Source organism: Pyrus communis, chromosome 11 (genome assembly GCF_963583255.1).
Source record: "Pyrus communis chromosome 11, drPyrComm1.1, whole genome shotgun sequence".
Taxonomy (NCBI): Eukaryota; Viridiplantae; Streptophyta; class Magnoliopsida; order Rosales; family Rosaceae; genus Pyrus; species Pyrus communis.
The window spans coordinates 502,808-528,329 of NC_084813.1; the positions used below are offsets into that span (position 1 = coordinate 502,808).

Here is a 25,522-nt window from a genome sequence, read left to right on the forward strand (position 1 = left end):
AAATAAAAAATGCGATGGCTAGACTCTGTACCCAACTTGGAAATAAATACAAGGGACCGCACTTCAAAACCGCATTTAGGCCCTGACAACTTTGACTCTATAAATTTGTCCCTCACAGAAAGCCCAGTTCCTATACTAATCCTGTTCCAGCTGCATCGTTTTCCAGAAGGTTCATCGTTGGATTCTTTTAATGAGGATCGTAGGAATTTTTCAATTACATTCGTTTATTATATTTCGTACGATAAAAAATTATTGTAAATTTTTTTATTTAAAATTGAATATAAACAGTATCTGATAAAAATTGAAAGCACGATGTATAATAAACGGATATAATTAGAAGATTTTCAGAATCTTTACAAAGAATATCCGACGAGGATCTTCTCAACATGGTTTTGACCCTTGCTCCTGCCAAGTGTCCTGTTGGAAAATTAAGGTGTAATTGCTATATTAAATATCTATAAAAATTTTGAATTATCTTTGTTTAAAAAAAAAATATAAATTATCATGCAAATGAGTACACACTTTAAAGCATGTATGTGATTAACTAAATGTTAAATAAACATGACATAATAGATTAAAAAAATTAGAAAATTGGTCGAGGCAAATGTAAGACATTTTGCTTTTAAAATAAGTTTACGCCCCACTACGGTGCTTATAGTTTATCGACTTTTGTCTTTTAAAATACAATGATGACATCTTTTTAATAGTAGTACTCCAAATTACAAAATTCCAATAAACTATGATTGTGTAGAAAACTCTTTCATATAAACAAATTTTTTTCTCACCTAATTGACTTCATGATGCTCTCGATTTGCTTTTTCTTTTTACTTTTTTCTTTTTTCTTTTTTTTCACTCTCATCGTTTTATGTTTGTTGTGTTGATTTTATTTTAAATTAAATAATATTTTCACTTCATTCGAAGTAACTTTTACAATTTGGAAAAACTTTTACATTACCTCTAATATTAACAACAAATGACAATTTTTTTTGGGAAAACTTCATAAATTCTCTTGTTTGGTGGAATCTTGTAAATGTTATTGTTGGGTTTCAAGTGTATAATTAAGATTAATTTAATATAAACAATTAAACATGCAGTAAAAATAAATAAATACATTTTTCTGTTGGTTGTAAATCATAATGCAACATACAAAACCGAAAGATATTTATTTATAAGATTTCTTGGTCATGCGTGTGCCACCTTGTAGGATCTTTCTAATACTTTTATTCTTCCACTTCATATGATTTAATTAACGTTGAATTTCTAAGTGTTGAGCCTTTAGAAATATCATACAGACACCAACAACAGATGATGAGTGATGGATTCTTTTGTTTTGTTCTTAATGTTCTTATAGTTACGTACGGTCATTTGCCATAGATTCTCAGTATATCCATGACAAATGACTGTTTATTTACGTGTTATATTTAAGCAATTGCTAGTACTGCGATATATTTATCTATGTTTTGTGGTGGGTAGATGAGAGAGGATTTAGTGGGCTAGCTAGATTCCTTTCTCTTTATGGGTAAACTTTAGGCAGCCTGCCATGCTCATATTCACGCGACTTCAGGCATTTCTACGACGGGGTATGATTCTGTCCCATTCAAATGTTTTCCTCCTCTTTCATCCTCTCTCATTTTTTTTCTTTGTCTTTCTCTTTCTAGCACAAGCACTATCGTACACTGCCATTATTTACCTTCCAACTTTCCGAATAATTAATGCATGTTCTATACGTAGAAAATAACTCTTAACATTTTGGGAATATCTCGGCAATGTCATGCATACCAAATGCGCTTTCGTCGATCGATCCCTCACACTAAGAAATAAGTAGAGAGCATGGACTAAGATGTTTGAAAACTCTGATACCATGTGTGGAAAATTACAAGGAAATATGATGTTGTTCTAAGAAGTATATGGACAATTAGGCTGAGACGCGATTATTTCGCTCTTTTTAAGGAGATTGAAGCCCATTGCAGTTTGACAAAAGTTCACGAACCGGTCCAATAGCCCAACTGAATTGTTGAGTGACTCAAACCTATCTGCACAAAAAGGAAGAGTCTAAAACTCCACCACACGAACACCCTTCTTTGGCCAATAAGTAAAACGGAAAATGAAGGAATAAACAATAATTGTTGTCGAGGAATTACTAGTGGGATAATCAATAAAAGGATGGTGGAGAAAATGCTACTAATTATAGGCTTATTCTCACACTTAGTGAATATGGTAATAAACACAAATTAACAAAACAGAGGTTACAAGAGTTACAAAATATGAAAGGCTAAAAGACTTCATCTTAATTTTTCAATAACAACAAATAATGACAACCATCTTAATTTCCCACCAGCAAGAAGTTATGACAATCATCTTAATTTCCCACATACAACAAATAATGACAATTTTAATTAAATTAATATTAAAAATTTACCAACACCATGTTAATTAGATAATCATTAGACCCGTATTAACCCCAAAAAATGTAAGTTGTATTCGTATTTTAATATGGTTGGATGAAGAAGCTAATTAAGGTTCTGAGAAGAAAATGTCATGGGCCTGAAAAGAGCTTAATATGTAGAGTATAGAAAAAGGTAGGGGACCTTATAGTTATATGGGAATTTTCCTATATATAAATCCCAGCTTCAGAGTTCTCAGAAACTCTGATTGGTGCTGAGAATTTTGTACAAGACTACGAGTATGCCCCATCACTGAATGTAAACTAATATACAAATGAGATACTAAGAAAGTACAAGATGAATGTTGGGGTCTATTATTTTAACTATGTGGAGAGAGAGAGAGAGAGAGAGAGAGAGAGAGAGAGAGAGAGAGAGAGAGAGAGAGAGAGAGAGAGAGCAAAGGGAAGTTTGGTTGGTGGTCATTGGACATTAGCCCGTGCACCGACCTACACTTTGTCAGAGCATACATATATATAAAGTCTACACACAAACCCTAATGGATCCTCATATACATATCAACCCAACTCCATAGACACCATTGATTCTTGAAGCATCATACCATATACACACACATATATGATTATATTAGTGTGTAGCTACTGCGCGTGCAAGAAAAGAAAGGTAAAGAAGATTGTCTTTTGTCCCCCGCCCCTCCACTTCAACACCCACATCCTTTCTCGGTTTAGAGCTAGTGCTGCTGACTGCAGCTGTGGTCGACAATCCTCGTAACTTCACTCACTCTCACACTAATCTTCTCACTTACATAGTCTTGGACATTATTCTGAGAAATGCTAAGAGGACTCTTTCAAATTGAAACTCTTTATAGACTCTTTGTGACCTCACAATTTGACATCAATTTTCGTGCTAATATTATGAATCATTATGCAAAAAATATGAAGTGACAGACAGTCCATGGAAAGTCCAACTTTTAAAGATGTGTGAGAAGTAAAAAAATGTTATACGAATATCACACTCCTTTTTCTATTATCTTCCTTTCTTTCTCATCTTGTCACTCCCCGGTATCTTATATTTTATATATTTTTTTTTTAGTTTGAATGCCATTTTTTATATAATAATTGTCTCTATCTAACATACAAAAACAAAATCGGCATGCAGAAAATTGGAATCTTACACTTTTTTTAGGGTTAATCACTTAGAAGCAAAGGGTCTTATAATTCTGTCATCATGTTGCCAAATCCATCATTAATTAATTAATTCTGACTAGTTAGCTATGTCACATAAACTTTACGTCTATAATTTATTAGTACAAAGTTATAGCAACCACGAATTTTAAAAACTTTTAGACTTTTAAATTGTGGGAGTTTGTTGTTGCGGCTGAGAGGGTGAACTAAAGTATTCAAGCTTACTATGCATCAAGAAGTCTCAGAGAGGATTAAGTTTTTTATTAGTACTGGTTTTTTAACACTCCCTATAGTGAATATGGTTGCCTTTTTCTGGTTTACTGATTTTTTAAGAAGAGAAACCATACTCACGGCTGGTTTGGTATTGCTGTGCTTTGAAAAAAAGCTACTTCTGCTGTGCTGTAAGAATAAGCAGCTGTGAAATAAAGCAGCAGAGTGTTTGGTAAACTTTTTTGTAAAAGTGCTTTTGAAAAAAAAAAAGCAGTATTAGAGTGTTTGGTAAACTTTTATGTAAAACAGATGTGAAAAAAAGCCGGTTTTTCAAAGCTAGGTTTTGCAGCTTCTTGTTTTTGGCTTTTTTTCATCCAAAACTGTGAAAAAAAGCTGAAGCTGAGTGTTTACCAAACACAAAAACAGCTCACAGCTTTTTTTTATAGCAGTTTTTTTCAGAATCACCTCAGTACCAAACCAAGTCTTAGATATTTTTTCAGAATCACCTCAGTACCAAACCAAGTCTCAATCTAAGGTTAGTATTTTCATTGTAATTTGTGATCTGAAGCAGAATAAACATTTGAAAGAATTATGGGGAATTCCAGAATGGTGGAGTACATATATTTTTTTAAGTTGCAATATTGCAGAACAGTTCTAAACTGGTGGCCGCCCTGTGTCTGCATGGTATGTCTCGATTTATCAATATTATATGCATTTTCACATAATTGTGTTTGTGCACTGAATCAGAGGAAAGAAAATATTTTTGATTGGTCTCGGCATTCTTTAATTTAAACATTTTCTGCCTGCACTTCTACTTCCTTTTTTTGCCTTTTGAATTGAATAAACTAACAAAAAATTAAGGGACAAAAAAAAAAGTTTCAAAAGAGATAGGTGCGGAAATCATTTCTCTTGATTTTCCCGATTTGTATGTTTTCCAACAAATGCTTGCAGGGTGTAAGGTTACCGATGAATTGTAGTGGATTAGCTAGGACTTAATTTCATTATCTTTTTCAATTAGAAGAAAAGAAAATTCATATATAGGACATCAAGATAAGGAAGAAAGAAAAGGAACATACTTCATAATTTTTTTATAGGAGCACATAAAACAACTCCTCTATACTCACATAATGATCCCTCTACTAATTTTGTACAAACGTAGATAAGTTTACAAATCAGACCAGTTAATCAGCAACGCTCAACGTAAGTGCCCAGTAGGGATCGAGGAACACCATCCAACAAGCAAGAGACTGGTGGAATTGTTAGCGTCTGCAGCTCTCCATAAGCATTCCAACAATACGGGTCGGATACCATATCTCCTACCGCAGGAAGAAGCTCAACTTCTGAGAGTGTCAAGTTAGTGCATGGGAGAGCATCACTGCAGGCAAAATGCATTGGTGCACTCCGAACGTCATAAGTCCCCTTTATGTTTGAATATAGTATGTCCGATACGAACACGGCTGAAGTTTGGTTTGTGCACCCTTTGGTAAGGCAATAGTATTGGTCAATCATAATAGGGTTTCTAACATTATCCATGTGAATATTACTGAATGTTACTGCAGATACCGATCCAGACCCGCCCTGCCATGTCTTGATCCTAACTCCATTATCCGTCCCTTTGATTATCGAGTCCCTAACTGTAATGTTAGAGACGCATGCCAGCGAATTGTGATTTCCGAGACTCCCAATGCTGATTCCATGACCAGGTCCACAAGTGATGTTCCGTATGTCTACATCATAACAGCCTGATCCAATTGATATACAATCATCACCTGCACAACACAAGAGAGGTTTTAATAACAAACAGGTAAAATTGAGGAAAAAAATAGAAGATTTGGAAGTAGTTTAAGGCTAACCATTAGAAATGACTGAGTTATAAATTTGGACATCATTTGTGTTCTCTATGTGAATCCCATCTGTATTCGGACTTTTTGCAGGGGCGGATATAGAAATGGATTCTATATGCACATTTTTACAATTATCAAATCTAAAGTGGAATTGGGGGCTATTCTTAATTCTAAGTCCTTGAACTGTCAAGTTTGAGCTCATGAAGAACCTCAGGGCCTGCATTATTCAAATTCATGTCATTCAAACTCATTACTAAACATATATAGATGATTACGTATAAAAAGCAATGGTTTCAACTTACAATTGGGCTATCACATGGTCCTGGCAATGTGGTTCCATTTATCCCCTGTGCCATTAAATTTTCATAGGATCAGAAATTGCTTGAATCACAACACCACCCCCCACCCCCACCCCCCACAAAACCACCAATATATATCAGACAGGATTTGAACAATTTAGAAAGAAAAAAAAAAAATACCCTATGGGGTTTGCAGGGAAGATTCCACCATTTCTGTCCTCTCCCATCAATTACACCGCCGCCTTGCAGCGACATCTCGTTGACTCGGTAAAAGACCAGCCATTGGTGCCTGCTGATGTTCTTTGGCCAGGACTCTGGTCCATCAGGTGGCACTAGAGTTCCATCAACCTTCTCAGTACCAAATATACACAAAACCAACAAAAAAATATTTAGTACTTCATCAACTAATCGGCCTAAAGTCCTAAAATAAAGTAAAGGTTAATCCAAACAAAGGCCTAGAATTAGTACATGACCTGTAACACCAAGCCCGCAAGGCAGGGACCAGTGAATATTGTAGATTGTATCATGAACGAGAAACCTTGGGGAACAAGGATCCTTGGGGCAGATTCATCACTTTGGCAGGCTGTGTCCCATGCCATCTTAAACGCCGCGGTGTCATCAGTTTGGCCATCTCCTACAGCACCAAATGATCTTACATCGAAAACATCAGAGGAATTGCCCGGATTGGTAGGCGGCTCTTCGGGAGGACTAGCCGGCTCAGGTGCAGAGGAAGGAGGTTGTGAAATGTGGGATTGCTTGTGAGAGTGCTTGTGTTTTGTATGGTTATGCCATCTGGCTTGGGTGGACACTAATAAGAAGCAAAAGAATGAAATGCAGAAAACAAGCAGTGACAACTTGCAATTCTTCATGTTGGGTTGCTCGGTTTAAATTGATTCTATAAATAACAGAGAAAAGTTCTACTTTTCACTTGAAATATATGGATGAAAATTCAAGAAATTTATGGGTTAATTTGTCACTGTCATGAGATAAATGTGAGAACAAATTGCAACCTATATTTTGGGAAGTAGAAACTAGTGGGACAAGAAGAGAGCAAGTTGCACAAGGTGAGAAGTTAAGCTTATTGGGTTTTACAATTCATGCAGAATATATATATGCAGAAAGGCTGATGAGTCTCTATATATAATAGTTACTAGTAAGTGTTGCTAGGGTTAGTGGAAGGTCAGTCTAACTTTTAGTTCTCTCTCTTCCTCTTGTTTAATTTAGTACTTTAATGGGGCGGGAAAAGGAAGCCGACCAATCCCATTCAGGCATTGGCCTTCTCTTTTTAATTTATTTAACTGTTATTATTTGTTGTTGGTTCTGGAAAAAGGTGGCGAAATAACAAGATTCATTGAAATGGGTGGGTAAGGTGGGAAAATCCATAAGCCCCCCCCCCCATGTTCTTCCCATAACTGTCACTTTCTTTGGTCTCAAATGTAGTACGATTCGATCTAACCCTAGTTTCCCTCCTTCAGTTTTTTTAACAAAGTTTTTAGTTTTAAAAGTGAAAATATAAACTAAAACTGAAAGAAAAAAAAATGATTAATGATTTATATCCCACTTTCTCAATGTTAAGGTACTTCCAATTTCATCCCACTTGACATCTTTAGGAGTAAGCATCATGTACGGGTGCCAAACCGCAAACACACACGCATGATGCAGTCCCTTTCGGTTTTCCAAGTGCAATTGGGAATGAGGTCTGACTTCGGCCGAAACGGATTCCAGATCCAGTTTATCTCGCTCTCGAGTTGGGCAGCCCACCATTAGCTATACATCTCCAATATTTATATACATATATACGTGAGTGGTATATCTGACCTCGCCGACCACACTGATGTCACACACTCTCTCTCTCTCTCTCTCTCAGCGCCAGGGATTCTCAGTTGCCTGCAGCTACTTCAAACTGGTCCAACCCTCCATCTTCTAAATTTCTGCCTGAAATCATGAAATGATTAGGTGGGCTCAACTGCGTATGGCTTATTTTTGAACTCTGTGGGGCGGTCGATAATACACTACGCTATCCATTTGTGATACTTAAAAATATAGCATTACCTTATGCCTCGTATGAATGTGCAAAGGTTGTAAATGTTGTAATTGGCACTTTTACTTTCTTTCAACCATTACAATCAGTAGTAGGATTAGCTTTAGGCTGTGGCATTTCAACTTTCAGGTGGAGTATTTCACCCAAGTGCCCTACTTATTGGGAGAAAGATGCCTTTGCTGGCCTCTTATGGATTGCTTGCCAATTTTATTAGGGTTAGGAATGTTAACTAACAGGGTTGGTGGACAGAACGTAGGAAATACTTTTAACGATCAACTCATTTTCTGATACACAACCTTCTTGCCAATGTTTTCACTTCAACCCACAAACCGCTATCCACCGTCATTTTTCAGTAACAAAGATATAAACAAAGCCTATCGCGACTGATACTCTGTCGATAGACTCGATACCCACCTCATTTCTAACGGCTAAGGCAAAAAGAGCGCTTCACCCCGAGCTGAATGCGATCGCGGATCGGCCTGTGCGACCTAAAAGATACAAAAACGAGCAACTTAGTACTACCTCTTCACAAACAATATCTAACAGAAACCATTCAGGTGTGAGAAGATCTGGTTACAATCTATAAATAGAAAGAAGAAAATCAAGGGTGTGCAAACCCATTAAGATTTGAGGCGCATAATAAGCAGAATAAACTTCTTAATCTACTTTCTTTTACATACAAGGCTTAATCGGATTAATATAAAGACAAATAAGGGGACCAAAGAAGAAGGGATTAATACAAAAAAAAAAAACAAATATTACAGCTTCACTTCGACGATCGCATATAGATGGGACAGAAGCTACGGTTCTACAGCATCCCACTTTTTTTCTGTGCAGATCAGAAATCAACTACAAAGAACGGTCATGACCCAAGGAAGGCGCACTGTTTTCTTGCGTGCTCCGGGATCAGCTTAACAAGCATTTCTGCAGGCACTCCCTTCAGTTCTAATCAAAGTGGGATCATTAAAAAGAATTACCAGTTAGGATTAGACAGCTCAAAGAATAAAATGAAAGTGATTAAAGTACAGTACAAAAAAGAAACAACGCTTATTACCATGAGCCTTAAAGTTGAACAAAGGGGGAAGGAAGCGTCCATTTGGCAAGCGGGTGTTAGGATCACGCAACTCGTCAAAGAAGGGATGAGCTAAGGCCTCCAACTGCATTGAAAACATAGCACTTTACATTAAAACTTGTGACGGGGTAACAACAAGCTAAGCTCAAGTAGAAAGATTAAATCGGATGCGGATCACAAAAACTGTACAAGGCATATGTCATACGTGGGATGCATGATAATTAAGGTCAGAACCCAGCAACACACATCCATAATGGGACAGAAGAAACAAGTATCAAATGGACTCCACATGTGCTTGCACATGCAACAAAGATATCAATGAATATTTCTTAGGATGGGGACAACAAAACCTAAACAGCTTAGCATTCGTACGCCTAAAGTGATCTTTTGTTTTTTGGAATAAACAGAGGCCCCATAGTGATTATAGGATGAATGCAAAGACAGCATGAAAGAGGAACACTGATAATGGATCACATCAGAAATACTCACAGCTGTACTTCGAAGGTTTGGAGAGTACTGCAGCAGCCTTGATACGAGATCCACAGCTTCTGGGGGCATGCGCTTGTGAAATATCTGATAATCAACGATGTATAAAAGGATATTAACATCCAATTTCTTGGACAGGAAATAAACCACAAGTAATATCCCAAGTACCTTGTGCCACGGGTGAGCTTTAATTTGGGGAAACTTAAACTCAGTGTAGTTAGGGTTCATGCATTTTATTTCCTCCCTCGTTGGGGTACCTAAAACCTGCATGAGAATTGAATAAGTTATTAATGAGAACTATTACCATTAACCCAACAACTTAACCTTAAAAAGAATATAAAATAAAATAAAATAAAAGGTCAAAATCACCTTGATGATTTGAACAAGCTGGTCTACTCCACTTTCTCCGGGAAACAGGGGCTGCAGAAATAGATATTACTTAATTAGCACATGTATCAAAGCCTAAAGATGAAAGAAATTAACTCACTGAAGAATAATAACTACCTGTCCAAGCAGAAGTTCAGCTAGAACACAGCCAGCAGACCAGATGTCAATGGCTGTTGTGTATTCGGTTGCACCAAATATAAGTTCAGGTGCTCGATAGTACCTAGAACAGATGTAAGATATGTTGGGTTCCCCTTTTACCTGTCAAATGTACAAACAACTCAGTATTGCAAAATCATTAGCCAAAGAAAAAGGGAACGTGTCTAGAGAATGCCAGGATGCAGAAAACAAACCAAAACTTTCGCACTCCCAAAGTCACAGATTTTAAGCTGGTGAGTATGGGGATTGACCTGTTAGAATGGGGATAGACGATCAATCAGCCTATTCACACACAACTAGAACCAAAATACAGAACAGAGCAAATTCCAACATACCAACAAATTTTGCGGCTTGATGTCCCTGTGGCACACTCCAATGGTATTATGAATGTAAGCAAGAGCTCTACAAATCTGTAAAAAGATACAAAGAATTAGATGAAAGATCCAATAACTACCGAGTCATATATATTATTCTCAGAAAAATTGTAAAAAATAATTAGAACATCACGCAGAGTTTCCTCAAAATATGTATGTAGTGTGGTTCAACAAAATGACATGAAAAACACACCTCATCTAAAGGAATCAAAAGCAATGCTCTAAAATTCAAATGATATATATGGAAAGGAACAATTTAGTAGGAAAAAAAAATACCTGGTAAAAGTAAAGTTTAACATAAATATGGGGCATCCTCTGGTTCATCTTACTATAGTGCTTGATCACCCTATGGGCAGTCTCGGGGACATACTCAAGTACGAGGTTAAGGTATAGCTCATCTTTTTCAGTTGTCGAAAAGAAACAATGTCTAAGAGACACAATGTTTGGGTGGTCTAGAAGACGCATGGTTTGCAACTCCCGGTTCTTGTACCTCTTGTCTTGAAGAACCTTTTTAATAGCAACAGTTTCACCAGTTTCTAAGCACTTGGCCTGGATAAATAATAAATCAAAGTATCATTCAGCTAGCCGCAAACAGTTTATTAAGAATAAGCACATCAAAAGCCGGAAAAAAAAAAAGCAAAACGAAAAATTACCTGGAAAACCAATCCGAAAGATCCATGTCCAACAACGCGCTCAGCCATATAGCTTATTGTCTGAGTTATTAAAAGCAAAATCATATCACGCCTGAAAGTTGAAACTACACAATGCAGCTGCAGGAAAGGAAGAGAAAGCATTTCAAAAGCTCACCTGTTTTGGTTGGCCATTCTTTCCACCAATAGTTGTGACAATAATATGACCCGCCTCCGTTCCATTACCATCAACAACAGTTGCCCCCATTTCCTGTAAATGGAAAACGAAAACATATTACAGATTTCACAACCAAAAGGAGCTTGCGTAAAATAATAAAGCTTGAGTACAAGTCATAAGAAGACGTCGCATAGTTTACCTTGTCATCCCTAATTTTCATGTCATTCATCTCATTTGGCAAATTATCGACACCGACTGCATTTCCACCGGGCTCCCTTAGACCGGAAGCAGGAACCACACTTACGGAAGCCATGATCTCAGACAAAAAGAACTGAGAGAATCGCCTTCTGGATTCCCCTTCTCAGCTCAATAAAATAAATCAATAACTTTCCTGCCAAAAATACACCCACGTATCAAGCATTTACCCAAAATGCAGTAAAGTATTACGCGCAACATAGGTAAAAATCTGCGTAGTTCTGCTCGTCTAATCCTCTATCGCGCACATTAGTGCCGTTAATTAAGATAAAAAATAAAAAACCTAAAGCAGTGGTCCTTGTATTAACTACATTCCTTATTTGGTGAATCTATGAACTGTAGTTTCAAGGATATTAGTTAATTAAACAAGAGTCGGAAATCAGAAGCCAAGGAATCCAAACCGAATTCGTTTCCAAACAAATCAACTCTTCAAAAAGTTCATAATTTCACATTTGATTAAGCAATTCAATGAAATCAAATTAGAATCCGTACAAATTCAGCACACAAAAGAAGAAGATCGGAAATTGAAAAAGAAAAAAAAAAACTAAAAATCAAAATTGAAAAAAGAAAAGAGATTTACCGATTGGCTGGGAAGTTGGCGGAGGTGAGGGGATCGGCGCGACGGAGACTGAGCCGGCGATTAGATGGCGATGTGAAATTCTGAAACTTTGATGTCAATCAATCACTCAATCTAACTATTGATATAATTGTACACACTGAGAAGGGTAATTAAGAAGAAAAAAAAAAAGAAGAGATTTTGAGATTTGGAATTGGGAGACTTGAATGAAATGGATTTGGTCTGGTTTGGTGGAAGGAAGAGGGGGAGAGAGAGAGGCAGTCAAAGTCAAAGCACAAAGGAAGAGGAGAGCTCAAGCATTTATGTGTTTTTTAAAATTTAATATTAATCAACCAATTAATTATCAGTAATCAACTAATAATCTCTCTCTCTTTGCCTCGTTCTTCGTTCCTCAATCATCTCTTTCTTTTCAACTTTCAACCGCCTATCTCCTTTTTTGACCGGTCAAACCCCTCCCGGGGCCCCACCGCCACCTCCCACTTTCAGAATTTTGTCTTTATTCACAATTATATGGCTGTTGGAGACTTGGCTGCTCTCCCCTCCACATGCCTTTCTTTGTCCTTATTCATAATTTTCAACCCCAATTCTTATCCTGGGTTGCCTGGCCCAATAAATTAACTAAGCCCAGTCATATTTGGCCCAAATTTGATTCCTCAAACTTGGCACTTAAGCTAACATATTCAATAAAAAAAATTTGACTCAAAAAGAAAACATATTCAATCAAAATATAACCCAAGGTTTTTATCTACCAAGCATAACACATTTGTTTCACATATTATACATATGAAATTGGCATATGCTCTTTCATTTATAGAATCTGGTTTTCAGTTGTGCTAGAATGACTGTTTTTTCGAGTACATATGTACTCATTATACAACACTTTGTTTGAACGACATACTAGAAGGTCCAATTTGATGTCTCTAAAGATGTTTATCTATTAGTTATTCCTTTGTAGTGTTCTATTGTTCATGGTCAATGCATATATACTCGTTATGCAACACTCGTCCTAACCAAATAATAGGAAGTCTAATAACGACGTTTATCTATTACTTATTCCCTTGTAGTGTTCTATTGTTCATGGACAATGCATATGTACTCATTGTGCAACACTCTGTTCGAACAAAACACTGGAAGTCCAATCTGATGTCTCCAAAGACGTTTATCTATTAGTTATTCTTTTGTAGTGTTCTATTGGACAATGCTTGGTTAGGATGGGAATATTTACTTCACTAATGGTTAAATTGGTAGGGTGTGGAAAATGTAAAGTTTAACATGTTTTTCTCTAATTGCAATTTGAACTAAGTTATGTTGAGATAATTAATGAAAATACATGGGGACAAATAAGACTGATTAAGACTAGATGAATGATGGTAGGAGAGACGTAGAAGAATTGTATAAAGAAAGAAACACAAAATGATAACTAAAAATAAAAAAACTATTTTAAGTTATTTTTACTTTAAAGATTTTGTTTTCATTCATTTATCGCTCATTCTTCTTATATTATATAGTTGTCTCATTTCTTAAGTACAAAATGTAAAAACCGATTTGTAAAAATGAATCGTAAAGATATCCAGTTGTAAAGAAACTGAAGCTATGAATGTGTTGCTTAATTAATTCTTACATAAATCAATTGATTGTTTTGTGATTGAGGCAACCAACCCTTAAACCATAAAGACTCATATAATGGCAGTGAAACTTTTAGGTTGTTGGTGGTCGACCCACCATTTGCATTCCATGCTTTCCAGCTGCCGGTATGTATCTAGAACCAATAACCCTAAAGAATAAGGACCATACATTTGTCCCTGGGACATCAGTCATTCAATCATCATCCTCCATAGTGTGGCTTGACTAGTTGGATTACCCACCCACTCACACTTCAGCATTTTAGCTAAGATTTAATTAATTTTATAGCATAAGTTAAAATAAAAGAAACTTTAACGAAAAGCTTTTGGTACTGTTCACTTTAACGAAAAATTATATTTTTACACTAAAAAGTCAATTTTGGTAGTATTCACTTTACCGTTTATTTTGTCTTTATCGTTAAAACTCAAAGTTTTAAAGTCATTTTTATTGGTTTTCTTTAAAATAAATGGTGTGCCAACCACTTCAGGTCACCCAGCAGTTGAAGATGAGGTTTAGGTTCGTATTTCACATAGTACGTTCTAGGTTTAATTTTTAACTCTCTTGAATTACACTATAATGGCCCGGAAAGACTAAAATGCAGCATTTTCTCAAAAAAAATGAGGTGCCGCGACAAAGTCACTGAATATTTTTTTTATTTGTTTTTAAAAATAAAATAAATAAATGGTGTGTCGCCTATTCACACATATCGAGTACTAATAATGGAAGGTATTTGGCGTTTGGTCAGAGACACTTGTAAAATTTCACCTAATATTCTCCGCAACCCTAAATAATTGGACACCTAATAGTAATCTTAATCCCAACCAGGATAAGAAATTAAAGAACAACAAGGTACGTTACCTACAATAATTACAGCCACTGGTTGCCAGAATCCACAAAGAATCAGAATCAATAATTCTGGTGATTGCTATGCCACCTGGCAATCATGCATGCGAAGGTCTTCCAAGTGTCAACGTTGAGGAAATGTTACCAAAAATAAAGACAGGCAATCAATAATATCTCAACACATCAAATTTATTTACCCAAAAAGAGCATACGGGGCTCCCCCGAGCTGGCGGTGGTCCGCTACGTAAAGTGAGGAGTTGAGCTTGAACTGGCAAATTAAAGTCATTTTCGGAATCATACTTTCTACATCTAACACGTATCCATTTCAACAAAAACGTACAACGCAAACAAACGTGAACGGCTATACCAAATTCCCTGCTTACTGCCTTTAGTTTATCATTCACTTTGGTGCTCTAATGGCTTAGTTATTGAAACACTATATAACAAAGCCTCCGTGAATCGAAACACCATATAAACGAAAACCTATTTTATATAAATTGCTCAGATATAAAGAAAATAGAAAAGTCAACTCGGCAAGCGACAACTCATTCGTGCTGGAGTCTAGCGAGGGAATGAAGAGCATTAGTAATATCCACGAAACATCCTCTTAAGGTCACGCGTCGACCTAAAAATGGTCACGTGTCCGTCAAGCGATAAATGCCCAATCCATCTTCTCATTTGGCGTGTGCTCAACAGTGAACTGTAAACGCTCCTGTGAACGCACACGTGACACGTGTCGTTGACCGAACGACTTTTACCGTAGCCACCGGTAACCGGTCTCGCCCGTCACCCCGTCCCTTTATATACCGGTTCAAACCCAAATAACTCAATTTTTACTGATCCAGCGAAACAGAAAAAAACCGAACTACAAGAAAATTTTCCAGAAACCGCGAGAAAATAACAAAAAATTTATCCGATTCTCCTCGTCGTCGTTGTCGTTGGTTGTCGAAGTTTTGTTCGAGTTTGACAACGTTGTGGATCGTAAAATTGTCTGGGGGTGTTTGTTTGCGTGGCATGATTTGATAGAAAATGGTGGCAGAAGCTAAGGTTGTGTGCCAGCAGAGCGTGCCGGTGCTGGATGTTGAGTACTTTGCCAAAAATGTTCACGAGGTTGAAGATGTAGTTGCAGTTACCCCATCGATTTCGTCGCCCAAAAGTTTTGACCTGAATCGTGCTTCGGAACCCGTCTCCGCCGCCGCCCTCTTGAGCTCCCAAGCCGTGAGTTTTCCGATCCTCAAGTTCCCTGCTTTTGGATTATTTAATCTTGTAGTTGTTAAATTCCATGTGGGTTTTATGTTTTTAGGTGATCATGCTTCTGGGTTTTGAGATTTGATGATTTGGGTGTTGTGTTTATTTGGGTTTCTGACTTTTCGAAATTGGGGCTTTTAGCTTACTGAGCAGCTGAATTTTGTTGGGAATTCTGTTACCAGATATACCTTTTTGGTAAAATTAGAATAGCTAATGTTAAATTTTTGTTCTTTTTAGATAACTAATCTAATGAAATTTTTATTGATGTGAATTATCTTGTTAAATCTATTAAAAATGAATTTAGCTTCAGCATTCAATCTTTTGGCTATAAATAAAACATTTGGATTGGCATTAGTTAGGTTTTGATGTAGATGAAATTGCAGTCAATTTCGAGTCTAATAAGGCGGGATTTTTGGTAGCATTTATGTGATGATATTATCAATGCTTAATTATAATTATGACTTATGAGCTATAACTATGATATCATCCATGCTTAATTATAATTGTGAGCATTTATGTCGTATGCCTTGAACTATGCTTGAGGGCATAATCATAGTAGTTTTTGTGTTGCAGTGGAAAATCTTGGCATTTAATTTCACTTTCCTTACTCCCTTTTTCAGGATGTTAAACCTGTGGATAAAATTCCGGATTTGGTTCCTGCCTCGGCCGACCAGCAATTCTTCCCCAGGCTGCGTTCTGGTAGTTTTGCTGACATTGGACCCCGTAGATACATGGAAGATGAACATCTTCTAATAGATGATCTATCTTCACACTTGGGATCGCTCTCTAATTTTCCCAAGCCAAATGCATTTTATGGGGTAATTTATTGCTTTGGACTTGTAACTGCGATGACCTTGAATTTGGTTGATTCTTTGCTTGGAGCTTACTATGGTTGAAAATTTCATATAGGTATTTGATGGACATGGAGGACCCGAAGCGGCAGCTTACGTCCGGCAAAATGTGCTCAGACTCTTTTTTGAAGGTGCCAATTTTCCCCGAACTTCTGACGGTGATGAAATGTTCTCAGAGGAGCTTGAGAACTCCCTCCGCAAGGCATTTCATCTGGTTGACCTTGCTTTGGCTGATGACTGCAGTGTAAGCAGTTCTTCGGGGACAACAGCATTAACTGCTATGATATTTGGAAGGTATATTTCTGCCTTAAAAAATCATTTTCCACTCTTTCCGTTGTGTCAAAGAAACTGTTTCCTTGTCCTAAGTGGACTTTATTTCCAATATTTACTATTGAAACTAGTATTTTCTTCTATCCACAAAATCATGTGGCGATGTTTTACCCTTTTGAAACCGGTAGTTCTTGCATGATTGGTCAATCTGTTATATGGATTTAAGATACCCCAAGTGAGAGATTTATCTTTTATTCTTTCTTCATTGTAATTGACATTGTCATCTTCTTCTCCAGGCTTTTAATGGTGGCCAATGCTGGGGATTGCCGAGCAGTACTCTGTCGGAAAGGAGAAGCAATCGATATGTCTCAAGACCACAGGCCAATATATCCCTCAGAAAGGAGGCGGGTTGAAGAATTAGGTGGATATGTTGATGATGTGTATCTGAATGGTGTCTTATCTGTTACCCGAGCATTAGGCGACTGGGACATGAAGTTTCCTCGTGGATCTTCGTCACCCCTTATTGCCGAGCCAGAGTTTCGGCAGGTGGTTTTAACAGAGGATGATGAGTTTCTAATTATAGGGTGTGACGGGATTTGGGATGTGATGTCTAGTCAGCATGCTGTTAGCCTTGTTCGCCGTGGGCTGAGGCGGCATGATGACCCTGACCAGTGTGCCAGGGACCTTGTCATGGAGGCTGTTCGCCTCAAAACGTTTGATAACCTCACTGTTATCGTTGTATGCTTCTCCCCCCTTGATCACCGGGATCCATCACCACAGCGAGAACGGAGATTAAGGGGCTGCAGCCTCTCTGCTGAGGCCCTTTGTAGTTTGAGGGCCTTGCTGGACAGCAGTGCCAGCGGCTGATTGTACGTGCAATTTTTCAATAAAGGTCTTCCTTTGGCTGCTACAGTCGCGAGATAAAAGCGCAGCTAGCAGTTTTGTAGGTGTTTGGGTTCTCGTGTATACGTCTGTGAGCTCAGGATTGATGTACATACATAAGAAAGGGCATGTGGTTCGGAATCGGATGGCGTAGTGTTGTAAAATGATGTATGTTGATACATTCATTCTTTTAGTTAGTCCAGATTGATTGTATTGTCCATCCGATGAAGTCCATTTCTAATCCGGTCATGTGTATTTATGTATACTATCGGGATCATTTTCTATTAACTCTTTCTTTTCTTACATATGCTTTTCCCTTTTGGCACTTGGCAATCGACAAACACTAATCCGGACTACTGTTGTATGGGCAGTGGACGGTCAAGATTGATATGTGGAAATGAAATTTTTTGTTTTTTTTTACTTGTCAATGTAACTGATAAAATGTCGGACATCTAGTAGTCTCCAGTAGTCTGAAGACAAACTCATTAAGCAATTACGTTTCCGTTATTTTGAAATGGGACAAGTATATTATGGAGAGTAGCCTTACTTATAAGTTTATGCAAATTCCTTTCTCTCAGCAATACGAACGTTCATTCTCAACATGAACCCTGACGCGCTTGGGCGCTTGGTAATTTGATTGAGATGACAAAATATTTTCAATATTAGGACTGGCGCAATGACACAGTGTGTGTGAGAGAGAGAGAGAGAGAGAGAGAGAGAGAGAGAGAGAGAGAGAGAGTCGTGGGAGCACAGTAGTATTTGATTGATTAACAATTCAAGCAAAAAGTTGGTGTAATATGGATAATTTCTCCATTCTTTTTCTCTGGGAAGTAATTTACAAACAGGGAAAAGCCAGCCTCACAGAAGCTGATCATTGGACCCAAATGGTATACCGAACAATCTCTGTTGTGCTCACTTTCTTGCTTCAGTGGCAAAATCACTCGGTAATTTTAAGTGGTTACCCATTTCAAATATCAAACTGGTGAGTCTGCTTTGTAGGTTCTTGCAAACATTGCAAACCTTTCCAAGCCACGTCCAAGTAAATTTTCGAGAAATGGTTGAAGCGCCTGCAGGATTCACGTCAGAATCAAAATACTGATGGATTATTTCATCCCCACCGTAAAGTAAACAACATTCGTTATGTTTCTTTAAGTAATGCAATCGAAAAACATCTGTTCGTATTTTAACTGATTTGGATCTGTACAGGGTGTCCAGACCGGAGAATGTATAATATCTAAACCACACAGTTAGAATACTTACTGATGCTACTGGAGACAGAATCGGCGGAACTTCATATGACACCGTTAGCTGGGATTGAAAATTGATAAGAGCAATATGAGCAACACTGAAAAATGAGAAGCAAAAATGGCCCTTTCCCTGGATATGAGAAGCTTAGAACGGGAAACCCCGTCAATGGGAATTATTTTACATTTTACCAATCTAATTACTGTGCGCTTAGGCCGTTCAATTGATGGCCAAGGAATGATCAAAGGTTGTAAAATAATTAAATTGACAACGAATGATCACCCCTCACGCGAGGCATCAATTGAATGGCTTGATCAGACCAAGTGCGTAAAGATGTATAACACTACAAAATAAGAATTGCAAACATCCATATTTAATATATAACAGAAGAGCCTCACTTCTACTAAGCATGATGAAGGACCTTTTGGATAGAACCGAACAGCACCTCTGCGGATACAATAAGTAACACAGTTTATCAAGATTTCTATATCAACATAAAACAAAGGAAATTGTGTCTACTTCATTTTCACACAGCATATTACTGTAATATTAAAATTCACCTGTTCAACGTTATATCTTCCTATTTTGTAACCTCAATAACATTACCATCGTTTTGTTTGTGATACACTAAACAGTGACTTCAAGAAAATTCAAAACAAGATAAATCAAACATTTTACACTCTTGTCAAGTACTCATCTCCATCCTATGAAATCCACAATATAGATCTCAAAATTTAAACTTATCCAAAGGTAACAAGTAGAATAGTGAGCATCACCATCACTTGAGGGTTGTAAGCAAAAATATTCCCTTCAACTTCCACTTAAGGTGACGAATGGTGAACCTAAGATCCCGTCCTTAAGTTTGTGCTAGGGAATGAACCACTAAGCTTCTAGTTTACTATGTACCCACAGATAAACCAGATACATGACTAAAAATTTCTGTGCCTTAGTTTTTACTTGTCAAGTTAACATACTTTCCTCGATATATCTTAATCAAATGACTAAAGGAAATTATGGGTATTTTGTAATATAAGCTCTAAGAACACATTCATAATTTGAGCAAAAGCGTTACTAAGGTATACAGTTTCTGCTAAAATTTCTTGCTTTCTGACCTGTTAGGAAGACCTTCCAAAGATCTCCAGTGGATTTTCTGATTTGGTGTAGGCTGCATGAAGTTTTGCACAACAGTGAGAAAGGGTTCATTGTAAGGACACGTCATCGAACTCAGCTCTTACAGTATATGGAGGAATTATGGAAGGCAAAATAAATTTTAAGTAAACGTGATTCTTATGGTCTTACGGCCTTACCTGCATATTCCGAGCAAGCCATGATAATTCAATATCACGACCAAAAGCTTTATACTTCAGTGACCATCGCGATAAGTCAGGTTTGTCTTCCAATATCTGTTTTTAAAGCATATCAAATATCAATCTTTCAAAATGTGATAAAAAAAATCAAGCATCAATCTTCGAAAAACGAAAAAACTGAATCTATAATCAGCCAAGTTGAAATCATATCAGCCACAACATTTAAAATCTAGGCTGCAAAACACAGTATTCAGTTGCTACAAGTATTAATACAAGCGATTATGTCTCCGGTATCAATGGAAAGAAACATCAAATTTGCTTCAAATATAATCAGAGATCATCCAAAGTGCATCAGGAAAGTTGTTTAGCACCTTCACGGTTGAAATAAATGGCATCCAACGGGGAATCGCCTCACGGTCAGAGTAACAATCATAGGCAACTGAAATAGGCACATCAATTTCCATCTTTACTCTGCAATCGATCACATTGCCTAGTAATTAGTGGTAGTAAGCGTTCGGATTAACAGCCCAAATTTAGATCACAAACCGCTAGAGCTCACTCCAAGAACTCATTCACATTCTTCATGGTTTTACATTGTACTATGTAACTATTCCGAGAAAAGAAACAGTTTCAGTACGTACCGAATCAGCAACTATTTGCTTATGCAGCACCCTAGCACGGGCTTATAACTCAGTTGGTTAAAAGCATTTATCCCGAGATCCAAGCTGCTAGGTTCGATTTCCCCTCCCCACTATCGCTTGTATAAGACAAACAAATAACTAGTTGCTAATGTGTATTCTTAAGTACCAAATCAAGTACTTACTGATAGCCAATATAATTCAAATTGGTGGGCAAGAAAAACAGAGGAATGAAAATAAATAAATAACTGAAAATCTAGGAACGTACGTGCAGTCCTGCCATTGCATAACAACGGGGGACGTACTTCTGAATCCGGTGAGGACGGAGCTCCGCCTGAAAGACCCACATGGGATCTTGAAGGAGAAGTCACAGAGAGAAGATGGCGGCAGCGGTCTGAGAGAAGGGCTTCTCCAGATGGGTATGCCGGTGAGACTGCCGGGCCAGTTGGGCCTGGAAATGTAGGCTGATGCTACAGCAGTTGCAGAAGTACAAGACATGGTCAAACAAACTCAATAGTTAACGTGTTTTTGGTCGGAAAAAAATAATAAAAACGAGATTTATAAAAGCAGAAACAGCAGCAAAACCGAAGAGCAACTAACGAGTTACGCGAGTCAACTCAGAAGACTGAAGACCACAAAATCACGATGATGGAGCCACCTCACCTGTCCGAGCTGCCCACCTCTCTTCTCTGGGTTTGTTGTTGCCACGGGATTCCAATTAGATATGGGCCTGTTTCATTCCAGAAAAAAGGCTTGGGTCGAAAAACCTTACTATGACCCGACAACATATAAATCCCCTTGGCCGATGAGACTATGAGAGTAGTCAATGATAGTGTGTTGGAAGTGCTTTTAAAATGATTGAAAATATTTTTGATGAAAGCGTTTTTGGAACCAGTATGTAGTAAAAATACAAGTGAATCTTAAAAAATCACTTGAAATGTTTCCTGCAAGAAGCACTTAAATATTTCTTCCGAAATGCACTTCTTTAACAAAATTTTTTTTTAATCATTTTAAATGCACTTCTATACTAGTCCGACGTTGACTTGAAAGTAAAAATGTAGCGTAATGTAGTTGAATTATCTATCCTACTAAAGTAATGTCCTTAATTACAAGGCTACAAATGTATGTTCAAGTTAGTCAAATAATATATTTCAAATTTCCTAAGAAGTGAATGTTTTCTTCTTCTATAATTAACCGTTGGGCTTATTTGTGTTTAATGAATTTACGACTAGCAATGTCGAGCAAATACTTTGGTTTTTCAACTTTTAATTAAGTTCTCTTTGATCTCTTCTATAACAATTTTTTTGACTAAATACTTTGGTTTTTCAACTTTTAATTAAGGTGTTTTGACTTGGCACCACATCGTGTAATTCAATTCGAGTTACATATTGATTTTCATATTTGCCTTTTCATTTCGCAGAGCTTTTTTCTAGGCATTGAGGAATTGTGGCTTTTTTTATATATAAAGTTTTATCCCATTTTTCAAGTTTTGGAAGGTTGGCTCATCATTTCCAATAGGCAAATAAAAATAAATAAATAAAAGAAAATCATTCTTTCTAAAAATTATAAAATATACGAGTAGAGAGAACAAGATAGAAATTGGGAGAAAATCAACGTAGGATTGCACGTAAGCTCCTACATTTCCAAATTTGATTGTGCGTATTACTGTTAGATGTGTTTAAACCCGAATAATTATTTAATATCATCGCATCTTATGTAACGTTTCGGTTTGATTATAAATAGGCCGAAGACTCTACCTACTGATAAACTCTCTTGCAGGAATAATGCCCCTGAGAAAAGTAAACCAATAGATTCAATTGTTGTCATCATTGAGTTTGAAGTGGTCAGACATCCATCTTCAAAGAATTGAAATTTAGAACTTGTACGAAAGGTTATAAGTAGTGAATGACAATTGTGTTTTGTATTCTTGTAAACCTTGTTTTAAATTTTTTGGTTTAAGATGAGTATAAAAAAATTTGAACGTTAGGCTTACGATATTTAAGCTGAAACTTTATGATATATGAATAATGTTTGTATCATATATGATTGACCTTAAAATCACCGAGTATCGATCACTTGTAATTAAGGCACCATAAATTTATTGTAGCATCTTCATTGAGGCACTCTTGCTGAAGCACACGAACCAACTTCAAACAAGCAGCAACCACTTATTGGCTATCATTTAACCGATGAGAGATTCCCTCTGATTTAGAGACCAATCACGACAGGACAAGTGGCAACGCCATAGTAAGCGTAATCAATCCCACATTGACCAACTCGACAAAGTTCCTTCTACTTCACCTCTATAAAGGGGTAACTTTTAGTCCCCTTTAAAAGTAATCGTTAATTACTAATCACCACTAAACATGCCCATGCGACACCCTAAACATACTTTGCTAAGTAATGAAGGTTTTTCGGCTGGTACTACAACGGAGCCCTTCAATGCTATCTTTTCCTTGCAAATCACCTAGTCATTCTACCCTTGAATGAAGTTCCCCCGCGGAGGTCAACTTCACTACACCGTATGATGATCTGATTTTCGTGCACATCAACAAATAATAACTTCATGCAACCTAAATATGAATCTTGTCATTTAATATTATATTCTAGTAATATTCTTTTTCATTTATAAGTAATAATTTTTAAATTCGAATCTCGTGGATGACGGGTTTAATTCTTTTACTCCATTCCTCTAGAAGAATAAAATGTTGCTCTGGTTATATGGTTAACTACGATAATGCTTCAAGTGATTTGAAGCATCTAATCCCTTTAAGAGAATTAACTGAATTAACTGAGATGACTTTTTTTTTTTTTTTGCTGCGCTAAGATGGAGATCACCTTGTATGTCATGGATGGCGTTGCGTTGTAGCTTTTTCTTTTAAATATTATTTTTGGGTAATGTATCAAACAAAGGAGGGGTGTAGCATCGTAGGAGGGAACCTTGGACTCATTTATGCGTGCAAATCATTTTTCATGGAAATGCCATGACCCTCCGAGACAGAGACACCGCTTTTAGTTTTGACCAAAAGTTCCAACAAAGTAATGTAGCTTTTACACGTACTCTTGATTCTTAGTTAATTATATGCTTGCATGCTTTTCTTTGGTTAAATTCCACTTCATCCATTACAAAGTATTTTTCTAATCAAACTTTTGACTGCGTTTTTTCTTTCTGTTTTTAATTTTATGTGGAATAATTCCATTATCTTTGTGTTTATATCAGGTAGTGCTTTGAAAGGTAAATAAGAATCTGTGCTGGTCCTTGTTGGCCTTTCTTCCTTCCTTCTAGTCTGCATTGAGGGATCCGTAGGCAACAAAGAATAATTTTAGTAGCTCTCTTGTCATGTCCAGTGTAAGGAATAATAATCCTAGGTGGTACGTGCTCTTCTCATAAGAAGAAATATAGGAATGCTCTCTATTAAAGTTCCCTGACTGGTTAATCAATTAATTAGAAATCAAGAACGTATGCCGAGGCTTATGTAGTTGATCGGTATAATTAACTGTTGGATAAAACTAATCAGGCTATTTCACTTGTAACATATAGAAATATACACATGAATTAGGGCCAAAATGTAAGCCGAATCCATACAATTGCACATGTGGAGTAATTTATGTAAATATTTTTTCACTTGTTTTTTAACCCTCGATTCTCCTTTTATATTTCAATTAAATAGGTAGAAAAAAATAGGGATCATATGCATGAGAAGAAAAAGCGTGTGTAGAAATTTTTTTTCTGTACACACATACTTAAATATATAATTTTTTTTTTATGCATAGATACTTAAAAAGCCATACGTCAATCACAAACCCCACACACACACACACACACACATATGTATGTGTGTGTGTGTATATATATATATATATAAATATTATATAGACACACTATATACTAGAAAGTAGTTGTTTTTGGCACTTTAAAAATGTCATCATGTGCTTGCACTATTATAAGTACTCTATTATTTTTATAAAGTTGAAGTGCATGATGATTTTTTTGGTGTGTTGTTAACAATTCACTAAGTGAAAGGGTAATGCTATGGAGATTAAATTTGTAGACTAAATTTGCAAACTAAATGATGTGTTATTGATAAAAAAATAAACATGTTAATCAATAGTTAAGTTGTCACGCCCCGGACCCGGAGTTAGTGGGACCCCACGCCCGGTGCGTGAGTAAAAGTAAAAGTAAAAACGTAAAACGTAAAACAAATGTTCTCTTATACAAGTAATTATTACAGAATCCTTACAGAGAGTACAAAAATAAGAAAACTCTTAAATCCCTTCTCTAACACAATCTTAGCTCGTCTAGCACCTGTCTTGTCAAATAACTCATCTGTAAAATAAAAGGGTGAGGGGTGAGCAACAACCATCGTCGCTCAATGAGTATAATATGTAATATGTCAGTCAAGCGATGCCATTTTAGTTACTATGGAAAATACAGTAATATTATCAAATCAATATGCACGTAGTGCCATATCACATCATCTCTTTACATGTTCATTATATCCTTCATAATAGTAACTCACC

The 25,522-nt window shown here is 36.8% G+C and overlaps 4 protein-coding genes across 7 annotated transcripts; 1 reads left to right on the forward strand and 3 right to left on the reverse strand.

Moving 5' to 3' along the window:
- Positions 1 to 4,901: 4,901 nt before the first annotated feature.
- LOC137709525 (polygalacturonase At1g48100-like) lies at positions 4,902 to 7,015 on the reverse strand. Its single transcript, XM_068448611.1, has 5 exons — positions 6,413 to 7,015; positions 6,120 to 6,287; positions 5,943 to 5,987; positions 5,650 to 5,857; positions 4,902 to 5,565 (listed from the first exon to the last, which is right to left on the reverse strand). Exons 1-5 carry the CDS (start codon positions 6,806 to 6,808, stop codon positions 4,982 to 4,984), a joined length of 1,401 nt encoding a protein of 466 aa, XP_068304712.1. The 5' UTR covers positions 6,809 to 7,015; the 3' UTR covers positions 4,902 to 4,981.
- A 1,486-nt stretch (positions 7,016 to 8,501) lies between these two features.
- On the reverse strand, positions 8,502 to 12,402 carry LOC137749481 (glycogen synthase kinase-3 homolog MsK-3-like). Of its 2 annotated transcripts, none has more exons than XM_068489578.1 (13): positions 12,098 to 12,402; positions 11,462 to 11,648; positions 11,263 to 11,355; positions 11,109 to 11,168; positions 10,732 to 11,004; positions 10,417 to 10,491; positions 10,276 to 10,332; positions 10,043 to 10,183; positions 9,908 to 9,958; positions 9,707 to 9,802; positions 9,542 to 9,625; positions 9,035 to 9,137; positions 8,502 to 8,925 (listed from the first exon to the last, which is right to left on the reverse strand). In XM_068489578.1, the coding sequence occupies exons 2-13, from the start codon at positions 11,573 to 11,575 to the stop codon at positions 8,843 to 8,845; spliced, it is 1,230 nt and encodes a 409-aa protein (XP_068345679.1). In that variant the 5' UTR covers positions 11,576 to 11,648; positions 12,098 to 12,402; the 3' UTR covers positions 8,502 to 8,842. The 2 variants fall into 2 exon arrangements, with proteins under 2 accessions (XP_068345679.1, XP_068345678.1); XM_068489577.1 differs by having other exon boundaries at positions 11,462 to 11,653; positions 12,098 to 12,401.
- Positions 12,403 to 15,226: 2,824 nt separating this feature from the next.
- LOC137708332 (probable protein phosphatase 2C 2) lies at positions 15,227 to 18,116 on the forward strand. Its single transcript, XM_068447390.1, has 4 exons — positions 15,227 to 15,778; positions 16,429 to 16,626; positions 16,718 to 16,953; positions 17,226 to 18,116. The coding sequence occupies exons 1-4, from the start codon at positions 15,590 to 15,592 to the stop codon at positions 17,794 to 17,796; spliced, it is 1,194 nt and encodes a 397-aa protein (XP_068303491.1). The 5' UTR covers positions 15,227 to 15,589; the 3' UTR covers positions 17,797 to 18,116.
- A 414-nt stretch (positions 18,117 to 18,530) lies between these two features.
- Positions 18,531 to 21,667, reverse strand: LOC137708333 (uncharacterized). 3 transcript variants are annotated; one of them, XM_068447391.1, is made up of 7 exons: positions 21,270 to 21,667; positions 20,735 to 20,834; positions 20,364 to 20,459; positions 20,169 to 20,221; positions 19,455 to 19,503; positions 19,072 to 19,119; positions 18,532 to 18,878 (listed from the first exon to the last, which is right to left on the reverse strand). In XM_068447391.1, the coding sequence occupies exons 1-7, from the start codon at positions 21,497 to 21,499 to the stop codon at positions 18,786 to 18,788; spliced, it is 669 nt and encodes a 222-aa protein (XP_068303492.1). In that variant the 5' UTR covers positions 21,500 to 21,667; the 3' UTR covers positions 18,532 to 18,785. The 3 variants fall into 3 exon arrangements, with proteins under 3 accessions (XP_068303494.1, XP_068303492.1, XP_068303493.1); XM_068447392.1 differs by having other exon boundaries at positions 21,005 to 21,411; XM_068447393.1 differs by lacking the exon at positions 20,735 to 20,834 and having other exon boundaries at positions 18,531 to 18,878; positions 21,270 to 21,400.
- Between the last annotated feature and the right edge of the window lie 3,855 nt (positions 21,668 to 25,522).